Source organism: Calonectris borealis, chromosome 10, assembly GCF_964195595.1.
Source record: "Calonectris borealis chromosome 10, bCalBor7.hap1.2, whole genome shotgun sequence".
In the NCBI taxonomy this organism is placed as follows: Eukaryota; Metazoa; Chordata; class Aves; order Procellariiformes; family Procellariidae; genus Calonectris; species Calonectris borealis.
Window position 1 is genome coordinate 14,374,765 of NC_134321.1, and position 17,954 is coordinate 14,392,718.

General features: G+C 36.3%; 1 protein-coding gene across 50 annotated transcripts in view; it reads right to left on the bottom strand.

The window, feature by feature from the left end:
* Positions 1-3,818: 3,818 nt before the first annotated feature.
* SLMAP (sarcolemma associated protein) overlaps positions 3,819-17,954 on the bottom strand; it is a 90,513-nt gene continuing 76,377 nt past the window's right edge. For 40 of the 50 annotated variants that reach the window (XM_075158973.1, XM_075158972.1, XM_075158969.1 and 37 more), the window contains 5 exons: positions 15,312-15,632; positions 13,820-13,937; positions 12,088-12,259; positions 10,490-10,624; positions 3,819-5,834 (listed from right to left, as the gene is read on the bottom strand). In XM_075158973.1, coding sequence (XP_075015074.1) covers positions 5,745-5,834; positions 10,490-10,624; positions 12,088-12,259; positions 13,820-13,937; positions 15,312-15,632 — 836 coding nt within the window. In that variant the 3' untranslated portion in view covers positions 3,819-5,744. Of the gene's footprint in view, positions 5,835-6,877; positions 6,968-10,489; positions 10,625-12,087; positions 12,260-13,819; positions 13,938-15,311; positions 15,633-17,954 lie in introns of all 50 variants that reach the window. The other 10 variants (XM_075158970.1, XM_075158976.1, XM_075158986.1 and 7 more) reach the window with 1 other exon arrangement.

A 17,954-nucleotide genomic window follows, 5' to 3' on the forward strand; every position in this document is an offset into this window, starting at 1 on the left:
TAGAGGGAAGCAGCAGTAACAGGCAACGATGTGATGGGGCTGAGGGAAGAGAGTAAAATGTATGATCTTGGGAAAAGGACTGGTTTTGCTCCACCTTAAGATCTAAGCAAATCACAGAACAATCCATGGGAAGCAATCAGTACAGTATTCAAGAATGTAGAATAATTCATGCCTGTCAAAGCATTTTAAAATAAAATTTCACTTTTTTAAGTTTTAAAACTGTGAATAAGTATTGGTGCTATTAAACCAAGACTTCTGTAAATCATTTGACATTTCAATAAAAGTGATCACTACACTATTATCACTGTAACTAATAATCAAATTAAAAACCAGCTGACAGATTGCAAAAACTAAGTGAAGGAATTATTCTATGAATGCTTTCCTTAGTGTCCTGCAGGGATCTGGTTTTGGCTCACTACCGTTCAACAGCATATGATCAATAATCTAGAAAAGCTTCAGTAGTCATCTCTGTTAAAACCTGAAGGAGGAAAAAAAAACATTGATGAAGTGCTGAACAGTAATGGGAACAGGTTGCTGCCTTGGACTGCTTGCCTACGGTGGTTTTTATCAAACAATATTGCAAAGTCAGATACCACAGGGCTGGGGTGATGCAAGGAATGCACAGATTTGATTCACAAGATTAAAATCCAAATGCTGGAAGTCAGTAAATCCCTAAAAGGGTTCTGGTAGATAGCCAAATAAGAATAGCAGAGCAGGATATAAAGCTTATTATCTATTTATATGATGTTAGTAAGGTCATTACTGTAAGGACATGTTCTGTTCTGGCATTTACTTTTCCAAAAAGAACATTCAGAAAGTTAGAAACAGTTTAAAAAGCTGACAACAAAAACTAGAGGGATGAAGAAAAAAATTAAGAAATTCAGTCCATTCATATAAAGTAAGATTGGGAGGTATTTTGATCATGGTATGTCAAATCCCTGGATCAGGACATTTGCAGTAGTAGAACATCCTCCAAGAGAGATATATTGAAATGCAATGATTGGGAGCCAAAGCAAGATGAACTCAAACACAGGGTTGGGTTTTGGGTTTTTTTTGAGAGCACAGTAGTTGCTCAAGTAACTTACCTACGGAGGTGACCGATTCTTTTTCTGAAGTTCTTAAAGCAAGACTTCTTTTTTTCTAAAATACATGCTCAACTTCTTGACATTACGCTTCTGATGTTGAAATCAGTCGGTGAAGTTTTATGACTGTGATATCCAGAAAAGCGATGAGTTCCCTCTACCTTTACCAACAAATGGAAATGTGAGCCTCTGATGGCCCTTAGCACTGAAACCTTTGTTTCAATTGCTAATTTGCCTTCTACTTCTGGGAGCCTTTCGTCCAATACTGGTAGTACCCACTGGTTTTCAAGCAGTAAACCCTCTCTCCAAGCAGAAGAGTCTGGCTCTGTGGGCAAACCTTTGCTCACTAATTCGAACGAGTCGGCACAAACTAAAAACACAGGAAGGCAGAAAGAACTGGGAGACCCATACTGCAGCCCAATTCCCCACTAGAGGAACAAGAAAGGAATTCTGTGTCCATAAGCACATGCAAAGAGGGACTGGGATGAGTAAATCAGCTGGATCTGAGGAATTCAATGCAGCTGTTTGCTGGAAGCAATCACCCTTCAGATCCAGAGATATATGCTTGAGAGACAGAGGGAGAGAATATGGCTTCTAATTCTTTCATATGACCAACTGCTATATTAATGGAGACTCAAAATCTTGAGATAGTTGCTAATGAAATACTAATGGTGGATGAAAAGCCAGAGGGAAAAAAAGGCCCCTGGTGGAAAGTGGCCAGCCCCAGTTGCAGAGCTAATGCAACCTACAGTGGCTTCCCAAAAGCTGTTGTGGTGACCTGGTCTCTTAAAGCACTCAGATGCTGCTGGTGGAATGAATCTCAGCAGTGGATTTGTCATGGAGAAGATTCAAGCTGAAGAAATGATTCTTGCAAGTGGTAGAACCCTACAGATTAAGGCAGGAGACATTCAACATCTTATGTAAAGCACACTGAAAATTTGAAGAGGTAACATACTTCAGAAGACTTGATTAGAAAAAGAAAAATAACTTAGGAATATACCCCAAAAATACATGCACAGATGATTACCTTTGCTTCAGCCATCAGTCATTTGATAAGAAGTCTCAACTAAGACTCTTTTATGAAGACTTTGCAATATACTGTGCAGGCTCACAATTCTCCATTTAGCACCAAAAAAATCCAGATATTCTGCAAGAAGGATCAGGCTAAGACTCTGGAAGAACACATTTAATTCAGCTACAAGGAACAGGTAAATTACGCTGTTTTTTTTACATATTGTGTATTTATATTTTTAAATAAAAGGCCTGCTGATGTAGCCCCATGTAGGTAGAATTCTTTTAGAATTTAAAAAAGGTGCCTCAGTCAGGACACCAGGACAAAACTGAAGAAGTGTTCAGATATTTTATTATATTAAATCTTCCAAATTGTACTAGCAATTGATAAAACAACTCTCAGGCTAATTTTTCTAGTATGAGGAACCTTTTTAAAACCTCAAACTTCAGTGCAAGCTCAGAGTACTTATTTTACAAGTAGACTTAGAGCATCTTACATGTTTGTGAAAAGCTGCTCTTGCTACAGTAACTCCAAGGCTTAGCTAATCAAGCTTCACAACTAAAAAGAAAGAACCTAAATACAAATGTAAAAGAGCACACACATTTACTATAAACAAACGTAACAAAAAACAGAGAGGTTTGTGCATAGAGTGCTTACAAAATAACTCCACTTGCTGCTTTAGTATCAGAGCACTGAAGAACAGCAGCTTCCCAGTTATCCAATCCTTCTCCAAGGATTCTCACAACGAAAAGAGTGATCTGTGCATTTTAGCTCCTTCTTGATCATTTCGAACATGCAAATGTCAAGAACTCCTGGAAAATGCACTGTATTAGGGAACCACAGGTATACTTGTAAGCACAAACCCCCATGCAATGTGTACTATGCACATATATATATGTGTATATATATGCACACATATTTATATAATATATTATATAAATATGCACACATGCACATAATTAAATTAGAAATCTTTCTCCTTTAATGCAACCATGTTGGGTCTCAAATGTCAGCTCTCTGATGCTCTAAAGATTTCTGAAAACACAGCATTTGTCTTTAATACAAGAACAAACACGTCGCAGGCAGCGTTGCTCAGTATGTGGCACCAACTGGCAGTGCAGGCCCGCCCCGAGGTTGGTCCCAGGGAACTCAGCACCTTCCCGGCTGCCAGCCAGGAGGGACCACTGCTCCACCAGGCTCCGCTCCACCAGGCTCCACTCCACCTCCTCACACCATGTCTACATGCTACCGGCAGGGAGGAGGGAACAGAATCAACTGGAAAAGGAACAGTAGCTGAAAGAGGGACAAATAGGGAGTTCAAGATGCTAAAGAAAAGAGGAGGCAGCATCAGGCTCCCTTCCCCTAGAAGGGTTTTCCACTATTGCCCCGCTATCTGCGGCCACTGCTCCTCCAATCTCACAACCCCTGCCACAGGCAAATCCACCCTTCAGCTGTGAACACTTCCCCCCCGCCATGGCAATAATGCTCCCAAGCCTTTTATCGCTCTCTCCTCCCCCCCTTTCTTTCTAAAAAACACGGCCAGGAGAGACATCAGCTAGACAAAAACTTAAACCAGTGCAAATGTGAAATACAAGGTAAAAGAAGTCTTTTGCTATTACTGGACATGCTGCAGACATTGTGCCTAGTAACTGTGGCAACATCTAGCGCAAAAGAAACTTAGCATGAATCTTTTGTTTTTAAATGACATTCAACTCAAACATGCATAGGGAGAGTAAAGTTATTTTATTAAATCATGCACATCACGTGTGTTAGTGCAAATAGTTTAATCTGTACTCCAGAAATTCTATTGTATTTTTATATCTTTACAAAATAGATTTAAAACAATTATTTACTTTAAAAAATGTAATTCTGAAGTTAAGCATTTCAGAACAATATTTGCAATAACCTATATACAAGAGGTACTAAGTACCACTGGCATACGAGTGTTCTGTGGTTGGGTGGCTTTCTGCAACTGAAAAGGATGAAATGAATGAACTAAATGACAATATTTTCTACGAGTCACTTGTGGACTATTTTTTCCAACTAATAATCCTCCCGTTAGCAAATCCCATGTAACTTAAGATAGAACCTTTAATTAAAGGACAATGACCCTTAAAACCTCACAAAGTAAATTATATGCTAAATTTCTATTTAAATATTTAAACTATCTGTCGATTGCCGTAACATTTTTTAAAGCCAATTCAATTGCTGAGATTACCTCCCTATTCTGAAGTTTCCTTTAGCAGAGCCATTTTACTTTACCATTCTTTAGCATATTATTTAAGTCTTTAATAAACTTTTTTGACAGAACTGTTGAGCTGAACAAGACAACTACAGTCTACATTTAATTCAGCACTAACTACAGTGATTCCCACCAAAAGTCAGCAAATAGCAATAGTTATAGTACTTAGATAAGGAAAATAAACTTTGTAATGGGGACCACTGCATCATACTTACAGCCATGTGATGAGGATGCACAAAATTTTACTACAAAATTAAAATCATCTTGACCTGACAATACATCATCAAGTATATGATTCCAATTTTGCAGTATTTTATGTATCTTAGATTTTTTTCAGCTGATCACAGACGTACTGTAGCAGTTCTCTTAATAAAGTTACGTCAACAAAAGCTTATCTAAAGAGCTTCTCCAGCTCAAGTCATAAAGTATCAAATGACTGAAAAAATAAATTGTTACATGTGGTAGGTGAGAAAGTATTCATACTTTTAAAGAAAGTATCTCTTTAAATATATGAAATTTAATAAATTACATTCAAACTAAAGTTAACGTAAGTTGAATCACTGCACTATGTCCATCAAATAACCAAGTACTTGCTCCCAGAAATACCTTAGTTCACTCAAGAACACACACATGCTTACACTCGCACACGCACACACTAAATACTCTAGGCTGGTCTTCACCATCAGTATCTCTCTCTCTCTTTAAGGCTGGACATGAATTGTGTTTATTCCCAAAAATCATTAATAAAGCAATCCTTATCAAAGAAAAATATGCTTCCTTCAAAAGGCGTGGTAAGAGAAGTTTTCTTAAGTCTTGTTCCCAACAGCTCAGTGACTAACAGCAAGTAAAATGGTATACTATCTTTTTAAAAAAAAAAAAAACAAAAAAACAAGAACAAAAACAAAAAACCCAACAGAACAAAAAACCCAAAACAAAACCAACAAAAAAAACCCGTACTGAAAGGCACTGAGCATACTGCATCTGCTTTCCAAGTATCTGCAAGGTTACTTGGCTTGGGTGTCCAAATCAGAAATGTGTTTTTCCTTTTAAATCTGGCAATCAGATTCTAAAGTAAGTGTCCACAACCCTAGCCATTATAAATAATTTGGTACCAAGAAGCCTACTTTAGGCCACCATTATAGTATTCAGAATCCCAACATACTAATTTAAAACTTGCATGAAATTGTAAGCAAAAATATTGCTCACAGTATGATGAATCACAATTTTATTCCCTCTTTATAGACAGATACATTTTATACAGTTTAAAGCAAATGACCCTACTGCTGTTCTCACGCAGAGCTGTGCTGTATTAAGAGGTAAAAAGGAAGAGAATTAATCTGTTTTCCCTCAGTATATGAATGTTGCCAGCTTCTAAAGGGAGGACGGTGTATGGATTCAACAACAGTTCTCATGGAGAAGCTCTGGTTAGGCCTGGGTACAGCACCACGGCTGTTACAGCAACCAAAGCTGCCATCACAGGCATCCAAGGCCATTGTCTCTGTGTGGAGAGAAAAAAAAAATCAATATCATATTTGTTCTAATTCATACTAATCAGTTTACCCTGTGGTTCCTGAAAGTCCTGAGTACCTGTTGATAGGCATCACTAAAATGTTACCCATGAGCCTTACTGCAGGCTAGTCCTGACTCAGAGCATCACAGTAAACCGTGTTTCTCTAGCAAAGGGAACTCCACAACTCTTCATGACTGAGGATCATCAGGAGAACTTTTGGCAGTTCCGTATTTCCAGCTTCATTACTGTACGCACCTCAAAGAAATCTGCTATTGGACATGTGAGGGCTTAAGATATTTGAAATATCGCTTGTGCCAAGTAATCGCTAGACACAGGTTTATGCAGTAGTGACATCTTTAGCTTAGCTTTTCAATGTTTAAATCCAGATCTACGAAGTTAGTTTGTGGCAGATCCTGACAACATCATTTCAAACGGATTGTCACAACATTTCATGACAACAATAGCATTTTAAGAGGAAGACACACTGAGAGACGTTAGAGAAAATGCAAGCTTAGAGTTCAGAATACAAACCAACCACCTATTTCTCATCTTGTCTTTTTTTCCATCTTCTTCACAGCAATAGTGAGAAAAATTAAAGTGTTTAGAGCCAGAGAGGAATTTCTTAGTCCATAAATAGGAACCAAAGCTTGTTGATTTTTATCACTGTTTAGAGGCAAACTCTTCATTTCTCATAGTTAATTAAGCAATTAAGTTTTCTTACAGGCCCTGGCATCGCAGCATTGTGCAAAAGGTAGCCCATTTGCTAAAGACAAACTGAGACTGAGTTAGAAGAGGCACATTCAGAACCAGTTAGAATGAAATTAATTGTTAGAATTAAAGAAATCACACAGATGTTAAATGATTAGTTGATTGCTCAGCTCATCAGTATCAACAGAATGGCATATTAAATGAAGGGTTTGCGTCAGGTAAAGAAACACCTGTGAGCATTTCACCATGCACTATTTTATACAGAAATGGCACGAACAGGTGAGAGGGACAAACATACATCGACTGAACAGTAGTGCTTGTACCTTTCGCTACCACAATGGGCCGTAACACCAATACAGGAAAGCCAGGATTAGGCCGATGAATACGGCTGGGACGGGTTGTAATATGGAAGGCTAAAGAAGGGAAGGGATATTAAAAATCACTTTGTGCTATAAATCAATCAGGTAAAGATGATTTAGAGAGGGGAAAATAAGTCAGTGAGTTTTGTTTTAATTGAAATGTATTAAAAGACATCTAACACAATACAGCATTATCTAATCTGGTATACAAAGTTAGTACACCATTCTACTCAAATGAACAGGGATGTTTAAAAATAAAGGGAAGTAAGCAGAAAATGTTCTAAGAAACCTCTTGTCACAACTTGGAATTCAGCACTTAAAACCAATACAAATCTTAAACTGATTTGCCTGTATCTTATTTATAGTTGGTTTTAGTTTTTCCAAGTGATAGGAAATCCCATCTGGATTTCTTAAGGCAGAAAGACTCACACCAGATACTGAATTTTTCAGCTACTTCTTCATTCCTTGCAAGTTAGCCTTTCCCGTTTTCCATCACAGCCTCCAGGAAAAACAGTCTTTCTCCTCCATTAGTGAATCAATTACAACTATGTCCACAGGCAAACCCAGTAGTTCAGACATTTCTGTGAGATTGTAACATAACTGTACAATCAACACCAAGTTACTATGAAGCAGGGAAGTACATTTCTATTAGAGATACCACAAAGATCAGCATCTCTGGCAGGTCATCAGCCTTGTGGCCAAATGCAGTTCTGAAAATGAATGTTGCAGCTGGGCCAAACTGGCAAGATTGGCCAAAGCAGCCGGCAAGATTGCAGGGTTCGTTTAGCTTATGGCCTCGTTAGAACCATCTACACATTTTCTCAGCTACATTTAATTAACTGTAAACTACTTTACTTCACATTCTGGATGGATAGCCTCTACCCTTAATATCATAAATTAAAAGGAAAAATGGACCTAATTTCTTTTTAAGCTGTCCTTGGAAGACATCTCTTTTCTTTGTATCTTAGCCTATATATTCGTGCACACACACAGACACACAGAGGTTAAGTTCAAACCATGCCAAATATTTTCTTAAGAACTTTTTTGTGCTGAAGCCACCTTGATTTTTTTCAGTCAAATAAATAAATAAAAAATTCATGTTTGAAGACTTTACAAAAAATTGTGATTCATAAATAAAATCTCATCCTGTTATGAATTTGGAGAAGTCACTTAATCATAGGACCTCCAATATGGTTCAAAACACAGGAATCTTAGAAGGTATTATAGTCTTTGCCATTCAATTCAAGCTTTAATCAAGGCAAGTATTTAATAGACAAATTACGTGTAACTAAAAGTCATTTTCATGCAGGATTATTTTTGTGTCATTGGTGTCACAAATCAGAGTGCCACCTTCCCACAGAAAGCATGTTGGTAGAAATAATAACAGCAATGTTCAAAAAAGTGCCAGAAGTTTAAGTCAACCAGAGCAGCTAATGTTCTCAAACCATTCACATAAACAAATCTGTCATATAAAGCGCATCAGGAAATAATCAGTGACTACAAGCATGCAAGCACAAGTAGTACACCACACTGCTAAGCATTTCAGAACATTTTTTTTTTGTAAGTAAAACTTAAATGTAAAAACTTAATATTAAAATGATATCCCAAATGGAGTACTTTTCTAACATTTGTTAGTTCACCAAACAATTCTATGGATTTACCTTTTTTTTTTTTTTAAAAAATTTTTATTTTTTAAGTTATACACATTCCTGGTTGCGGCATCTTGGCAAATGAAACAGATGATAAATATCCACCACATTAAATGAAATTGCCTCCACACGATTAAATTTCCCCCCTCATGAACTTATCAATCTATAACAGATCTCCCTATTGTCAAGGAGCATTTAACTAGGTGCTTCATCAAAAATGTGCATCTTGCATTAGAATATGAAGATATGCAAATTCAGATACAGATGGACTGCAAAAAGGAACAAAATCCCACAGTGGAAAGTCACTTTTTGTGGGACACTGTCCTTTGAAATGAAGTAGCATATAATGATTCCACCATAAGGGGACACTGGTACTTGAAAAATTTGACCTTGGAACTCATCCCAGTATCCATGATGCTTCAAATAATCCACAAGATAGATATGTTTTACATTACTGACTGTGAGTAATGCTTGCTTGAACAGCAAGCTTGTCCTGCAAGTCCTTATATGGTTGGATGCTCTTCATCATACCCTGACCTCCAGGTTTCAACTGTCATAACTAACTCCTCCTCTGGAAGCAGATTTTGGCAACTGCTGTGGTCTCTGATTTCATTTAAATGCTCACCTCAAATTCTTCCTAAAATTTCCCTTACCTTGCAAGCTTTTCCACTTTCATCAGGTGTTCCAATTCCCTTCACAGTATTTCTTCCCTCTACTATCCCCCTTTTTTCACTTATCATTTTAATCTGGAGGTTAATGTTTTTAACAGAGCAGAAAATCTCACATTCACAATTATTTATTCAGTGTGATCTCTTCTACTAGAACGGGAGTTCTTTGGTTGCTTGTTTTTGACTTCTGCCTACTTCAGTAACTCAATATTATCTGAGCATTGCAGAAGAAATCTAAGCAGGAAGCACGTTCCAAGAAAATTATAATCTCATATTCCTGAAAATATGGCTGAAAAAAGCGAGAAGGGCTTTGAATTCTTCACATCTTTGACAGCTCTACTATGTTAGAGGTTTACATTCAGTAATTGGCTATGGCAAGAGTATTCACACAAACTTTGGGGATCTAGCAGCCAGCTGACTTTAGAGGACGGTACCTGTAAAACTTTCCTCATAGTCAGAGAAAGTTTTCTAAAAGGCCATGACAGAGCATCCATTATCCTCCTGTTTTGTACTGTCCACTACTGGAGTTGTTCACCGTGCACTGATCATAGAGGTAGTACAGGAAGACAATATGCCAGCCATCCCAGGGTAGTAAGGTATCTAAAATAAGGCTATGACCACCTTATAACGTGTCTGCCACACCCTTAACATTTGGAGGATTTCAGAACTCTCAGTGTAAAAAAAAAGTTGTCTCTAGCTGTAAACTCAATTCTAATGATACAACCTCTCAAATTAATTGCAACAGAAAAGAATATTTTCATTAGTGAATAGAAAGGACAGTTCAACTGCACTGTTTAAAGCATGAACCACTGTTAAGAAGCATGAGCAAGAGTAAGGAGGGAACACCCGTTGTAATAAACACTAATAAAATAAAAGCATCTTGAAAAAGGTTGCTTAATTCATTTAGATACAGGTTTCTCAGCTTTTACCCATGTATCATTCTCGGAAATTAAAACGATTTGCTTAGTTCTGGTTCACTAGTATTTAAGCCAGATGTTTTCAAGAGAGCAGATATCTAAGGCCATATTTGAAACTGTCACACAACTGTAAATTTGACTTGCATGCGTAATTGTAACAGTGTAATGACCTGCAAATTTGCACAGGTAGTACCAGAATGGAATTTTGCATATAATATGGCACACTTTTTTTTTCTTTTTTTTAAAGTCCGTTCTTTTCTATTTGACACTTACATGCTCTCTCAATCAACAGAATTGCCAGTGTCATAACCCTACTTCCCCACATATTTTGTACAGACTTACGTTGTTTCCTTTTTCTTGTAGCAGCTTCAGGTTTTCTTTACATTGTTTGAGCTCTTCTGTGAGTGACTGATTTTCTTGTTCAGCCATCTCATACTTCGCCTTCAGCTCTGAGAGCACAGTCTGTGTTCTTTCATACTAAAGACAAAGAGAAAACAGTCTGCGAACCTCTGGACACCCAACATGCTTACATTTGCTTAGCGCACAGCTTCCTTTCCTGTCATCTGCCTAGGGTAACTTGCCTTGGATCAGTATACTCTTTTCATAAAAGCAGGGTAGAAAAATCTTGGTTTAGATTTTCTTTTTTTATAAATGAAGATTTTGTCCCTGATACTGAAGGGCTAGGATTACTCAAAAAAAAAAAAGGAAATATGAAGTAAACGCAAGGCCTTAATTCATCTCTCCTACCAAACAATTACTCATTATCACATTGGAAAGGACTGTAAAAACTATGAAGCTGAAACGGGGGAACAAAGAGACCTTTACATTTAAATAGTGGTCTCACCTCTAGGCTGTAGTTTAAATACCTACACCAATCAAATAGGTGCAAAAATCAACATTCTGTAGGAAGTAAAACAAACACTCTTCCCACACAGCAAACTCAAACATAAGAGTAAGAAGGGCGTTAAAAAATATTACTCCTTATTACAATCATGCCATAATCCTCAGTGTGGGTCAAGTACGAACAATACTAGGTGAACGTGTCTCATGTTCCTACAGTATGGGCAGCTTCTCCTTTTTCAAACTCACATTCAATTTTTTCTATAGATCACAAGCTTTCTAATAGTCCTCATGACAGGGATTAATAAGGACAGAACCAATTACTTTCAGTACTGATATTTACCACAAACTTAAAAGATTAGGCATCTTTACAAATACATCTGATTACAAAAACACAGATAACAAGACCGGGTTTTTCAAATCCTGAAAATGGTGAGGAATGTGACATGGATGAATTAATGACAAAAAAAAGGACTGCAAAAGAAACTAAAAGCAGTGACTGGAGAAAACTTCACTCAAAATGCTCATAAGAGAAGGCAAGTAATTGTTGGAGGCTATGGCCTTCTTACAGACATAACCTTTAGAGGCTAGGCAGATGAAATACGTGCTCAAAATGCTAGCTTTTCCTCATGCACTTGCTAATCATCTTCAGCAGCCTAGTGATCCAGTAAGATGAAAGGAGACCTTTGTAAGGAATGTGTAGTCCCATTGTCAAATAGAAGAGTTTAATCTAACTAGGAAGATCATACTGACTAAAAAGAATTAATTTTGGTTCATAACAGCTAATGAAACTCTATACCACGATGTTCAGGAAGACTCTGAATAAGGGTTTACCTGTCTGAACAGCTTAAAAGTAAATTCACTAAGGTAACGCACAAAAGTAAACTTTAGGAAGTTCCCAAAACATACGCAAGTCATTTTATCCGAAATCTTTCTTTTTAGATTTAACCCCCAGTTTATATGTTATTAGCTACCATAAAAGTAGAAGTATGAAAAATTTTCATTACTAGAAATTTTATCTTTTTCCTTTTCTTTTAGCTTAAAAATCAAAGACATTGGGCATTATATTCTCTCAAACTGGAAATAATGTTTCATGTTACCTCTTTCTGAACATCTTTTGCTTGACTCTCAGCTTCACTGAGCTGGCTTTTTAGACTAGCTGCATCCCGTTGATGTTTTTCTCTCAAAGATCCCATCTGATTTTCAAGCTCCTTTCGAGACATTTCAAGAACACTTATATCGCTGGTTAGCGCTAAACTCTGTTTCTGAGAGCTGAAAAACAAAATCCAATTGATTCCTCATGTGTTTTAAATTTAAACAAACGCGATTTTCTTAAAGCACTTTTCATCCTCCAAAGCTTCACACGTTATTTTTATTTAATACAGAAGTATCAGCTTAGAGCAATCATAGAAGTGCAGATCATCACTGTCTCCCTATACAAAGTACTGACACAAAAGGCTGGCCATAGTCTTGCTTTTAAATATATGTGCACAGCTTAGTGTGTATAATTAATTATAATCTACAATTTAAATAATTTATCATTCATAATTTTTAGTTTCTTATTTTACTTTTTATTATTCACTAAGTCTTTATTATATACTCCAAAGTATTTTGAAACAAATTTGTAAGGAGAAGAAGTTTGTCCAAGGCTGTTAGAAGTATTTCATTTATTTGCACACCCGCTTCTTTGCTTACTCCAGTTGCATAAGCTAATAGCGAGTACATTCTTCAAATGTTTAGTACAATTGTGTAATAGTCATAGAAAGCTCTAAATTAAGCCATTACAAACTTCAGTGTAATAACCAAGTAGTGTTAATTTGTGTCTGTGCAAGACAGAAAGAAAAATAGGGGAGACATCTTGCATATCTCCATAATGCAAATTCTGTATTTGCTCGTGTGACCTTCCATATGAAAAAATCCAAGTGGAAATCAGGGCATGATGGAACGAAAAAGAAAGGTTTGATTCCTGTAAAATAACACATTACTTCTAGAAATGTTTTACTGTGGGAAATTTCCTTTTTTTCAATTAGATCTTACAACAGTGAGGAAGCCAGAAAAAAAAAAAAGATATCTAAGCGTGATGGTAAAATTCAGATCTACAATAAAACAAAGCTGCTGTCCCATATTTACTTTGTGAATTAAATTCCAATATCTGAAACTGAAAAACAACATAATAATGCCAGATTAAGGGATAAGAGGGGAAGTTAATTCCAGGCAGAAGATTTAGATAGCCTTTACCAATGCCATGTGCTCAAACAGCAAAAGAAATACAGTAAAATACAAATACTCCTGCACTCTAAAATCCCTCCCAAAAGATATTATGGTGCTTGCGATAAAAAGATTTGTATTTTTCTGTTAAGCAAAATATGATATACAATACTGTTTCTGCCCATCATTACTATTTGTAATGTGACAGGCTTCCATGAGACACCATATTATCTAAGAATCATTTTCCAACCCGGAACGCTGAGAAAATTTTAGGTTAGGAAATCTATGTGGTTTATCATCTTTTCAGTGGAAGGATAACTGTTAAGTCTAAACTATTCCACAATGCACACTTCCAAGTCCTTATTAAAAGCAGCAAAATAAGTCAGGTTAACTTATGACGATGTAACATGACTGATAAGTAATACAGAAGCATTTGCAAAATTGCTTGGTGTAACGATTTGGCATGAAAGTGTTCTGCCCAATACTATGATATAAATGAAATTTCAATACGTTTATTGAAACAGCATTAGACATTTAGTACCACTTTGGGAAAGAAAAAACAACATAAAAAAAACCTCTTCAGCTACTATGACACCTTCCTAAACAAATCCATTGTGCCCTTACCTAGAAAGCTCTTTCTCTTGTCGTTGAAGTTCAGATGCAAGCAAAGTATTTTCCTTCCTTAGTGTAACACATTCAGCTTCCAGAGCACTCCACTTTGCCTTCAACTTTTCAAGTTCACCTGCAACGAATAAAATTTAATTGCATTGAGTAAAAGTATTTCATGACCACTTCAAGTATCACCAGCTGATAAATGGAGGAAAAAACTGATACTAGTCGTAAATCTCAAATATATTTGATTACAATCACATCACATGAATTCCCTCACAAGCACCTATAAAACATTACTATATCTTCTACTGTTATGAGGTTTGTGAGCCATTAAACAAGCTAGTGCTTTTTTTTTAATGTGAGCTTTTTCTAAGGCATAAAGGAGTAGAAAACAGTCTGTTTTCTACTGGGTCTACTCTAGTATTTTAGAAACAGTAACAGAAAAGTGTATTTGAAGAAAATAATTTCCCAGACCTGAAAATAGCAAACAACTAGAATCACTAGATACCATGCCTCTGCTACAAGGAACTGAATGTTTAAAGCAATAACTTAAGAGTGAAAGTGAGACATTTGAAATAAATCAGTCCCTGGTAAAATAGATAAAAATCAATGTTACACACGTCTTAGTAATACAATGACAGAGACCGGAGTCTGAACTGGAAAAAGGCTTCTCTGGCAGTTTCACAAAGATTAACTCATTCAGAATTTAAAGGTATATTTTACATATGCCAGTTTCTCTTAGGCATGTACAAAGTTTCAGCACGAGCTTTTGAACTCTATTAGCAGATTCTCCAAGACCTGAGGCTACAGGCCTGGAGTAGTGGCTCTCATTGCACTCATCTGAGTGGCATCTCACCTCAGTCCTCATGAGATGTGGGAGCATTACCAGTAAAGTGAAAGGCAAATGAATAAGCCTAAAAGAAGCCCTATGCTGGCTCAGCACAACATATTTGTATATCTCTACATCATGTGTCCAGAATAAAGTTTTAGTTTTAAGTTTATTTTAACATTTTTATGTTAAAAATGAGATGGTAACAAGAGTTTTATTAAGCCATAAACCACAACTATTTGTGTTTGTCTCCAGTGAAGCTTTGCTAGAAAAATTAAAAGGTCAGAAGCTACCCGTTTATGGGCTTAAATTATACAGAAGTTATACAAGTCCTTTCGGAAATCTGTGGCAGTATCAATCCCCCAAACAGTACAAGTTTTCCATCTTTTCTAAATGGAATTATACTTGGCCTACTTTTGAAATCAAAGGGTACCTAAGCTAATTTAGGCATAATTGGCAATTGATATTTAATGAAGTATACAAAACAGCTTTTGTAACACTACAAGCCTTGATACATATATAAATACATGCATATGTGTATATATATAGACACAGTAAATGACTACAGAAGACAGACAGACAAATAATGATTTGAATAATTGACACTCATCAATGTCAAGATTGAGAAGGATGCTACTGTTAGCACTGGTCTGTGGCATCCTTTTAAACAAGCACCTTTTAAGCGAGTAGCCTCTTCCTTCTGCTGATCCTCACACTGTTGACATCTGAGCTGAAAACTGGCTTGCAGACTGACAATTTCTTTTTCATAATCTGAGGCATCTTTCCGCCACCGTTCAAGTTCTGCTCGCACTGTTTGCAGCTCGTCTTGCAATGCAGAAATATCTGTATCTCGTTCTGATGCTGCCTTTTCTGCTACTTGTTGAAGTGACAGAATCTCATTTTGAGCACTGACTAGTTCATTTCGAGTGCTTGAAATTTCATTCTCCTTTTCCTCACGAAGATTCTCAATATCTTCTTGTAACCTTCGCAACTGAGCTGGAAAGCATACATTAATGTTAATATTTTAAAAAAATGTATTTACAGAAAATCTAAAAAACATAGCTCCCTTTCTTAACTTGTTGATGTTTAATAGGACTAAAGAATCCTAATGTAATTGAAAAAGATATTAATCTTGTCAAATGTTGTACCCTTAGAGAGACATGTATGTAGGGTCATGTATTACAGAGTCAAAAGGAACAAGAATTATGGTTGGACAAAGCTGTCTTAGACAGGGTTGTGTTATGTGCGTGATACTAAAGCAACTCTCCAAAATCTGAAACCAAGATTTAGATCCAACTTCACTGTAAGCAAAACAAGTATTACAGAACAAGGACACTGCGGGGTTTCGGGACAAGAGGAAAAGCAAGAAAGCTTCTGTGACAAGCCAAACAGTTGCAAAGCTACATTGAAATGTCTGCCTGTTCAGTCAGCAGTTAAATTGTGATGTCCATAAATATTTGAGGCACAAAGTCTCTGCTGGAGACTGGAGTTTCTATTCCCGTCTCAACACGTAGTAAAGGAAATAAAAATTACTTTACTTCTTTGCAAAAAGCATTTTTCAAAGCGCACGACTGATTTTGAATTGAAAGGGACAGCTGCCCCAAATATACTGAACTATAAGAAGTTCTTTAGCATTTACAGTTTACTGTAAACGTGCAGCAGTCACATACACGCTATGTTATTTTACATTTCTGCATGAAGTAAATCTTACAAATTATTCTCATTCAAAACTGTTTCATTACTACACACATCTCTGAACACAACTATTTTTCATAAACACACATGCAAATAGAATCCACTGCAAACAGCTGGAATAAAAAAAGTACAGTACAGAGGAAAGGGAAGCATGAAAGAAAGAACAACAAAATTATAGTTAAAAACCTGATTGATGGAAGCAAAGTGTTTCATTTGTGTTTTTGTTTTGCTTTTTAAAGAACACATATCAGAGTTCACATGTACTTAATTGATTTTTAACGTGGGAAAAAGCAATTACTAAATTAATGAGGAATTGCTCTGAGCAGAAAAGTGGAAACTTCTTAATATCACTTGAAAACCTAATACAAGATACTGCAGAGGGTCGGAATTACACATTTCAAGTTATATGTTTTAGAAGCAAAGGGCAGAAAAGGACAGTGGAAAGAAAGCCCAAGGAAGATAACCAAGGCTAAGTAACCTTCATAGATTTCTTATATTTATTTTTGTTCTCTCCATCCATTACAGAAGATGACATGGAGCATGTGAGCAAGTTGTGCCGTAAACTGATGTAGCATAAAAACTACATAAAAGAGACTTGCACTTTCATGACAACTATACTTGATGTTTTTCAGTAGCTGTATATACCGTAATATAGGTAGAATTCATATACAGGTTCAATCTAGAAACTTTGCTGTTAGTTGATGTACAGTGAAGAAGAAAAATACAACTTTTTTCCCCCTTCTCTAAACAGGCTCCAGGAAGACATTTAGCTCATTAGATAAACTAAAAAACCTATGAATTACCCAATTCCACATCTGGAAGAAAAAGACAGTATGGGAAAAAACATGGTAGTTATTCTATATTGTAATATATAAAAGATATTATAGATGACAGTAAGTTACATTTCACAGCAATTCTGTGTAAGATGAAACAGTCTATCTGTTCCATAACAGAGACACTTGCAGCATGATGGATTTTTAAATATATGTGAGCAACATGAGGCTTGCTACCACCTCCTTTGTTTGGAAATAGTTTCTACAGGGTTATACTAACCGAATAGTAAAGTAGTAGATGAGAACAACCCAACAGTAATACAACACATTACACGTTAACAATTGCCTTTCCATGTATCTTTACATTAAAAGCCTTGAACCTACCAAACCTATATGCTAGGAAACCATGTTTCTAAAACACCAAGAATTACGACTTGCTAACACAGCAGGTGCCCATTAATGAGCAAAGGGGTGATTTTTCAAACCATATCTTCCTGATACTATTTTCTTTATCAAGCCAAGCTAAATTCCTGCTTCTCAGTAACGGCAGTATTTCAAATAAATTTGTTGTTTTCCTTCTATCTGCATTGTTTATGAACAACTCTCCCTTCAAATGTTCAGGCATGAAAACAAGCATGGTATGACTGAAAAGCCAAACACATGCAAGTGTTTCTAAAGTTTGGTGAAGTTGTAGAAGTAACTTACACAGAAAAATTACTACCAAGAATATTGAATGGTTTCTGAAGCACTGGATATAATTTGAAAGGGCAATTAGAAATAAAAGTTCCATTACATCTCTTATTTATGTAAGCCATTATCTCATCTAAACAGAACGCTTCACTTTTTTTTT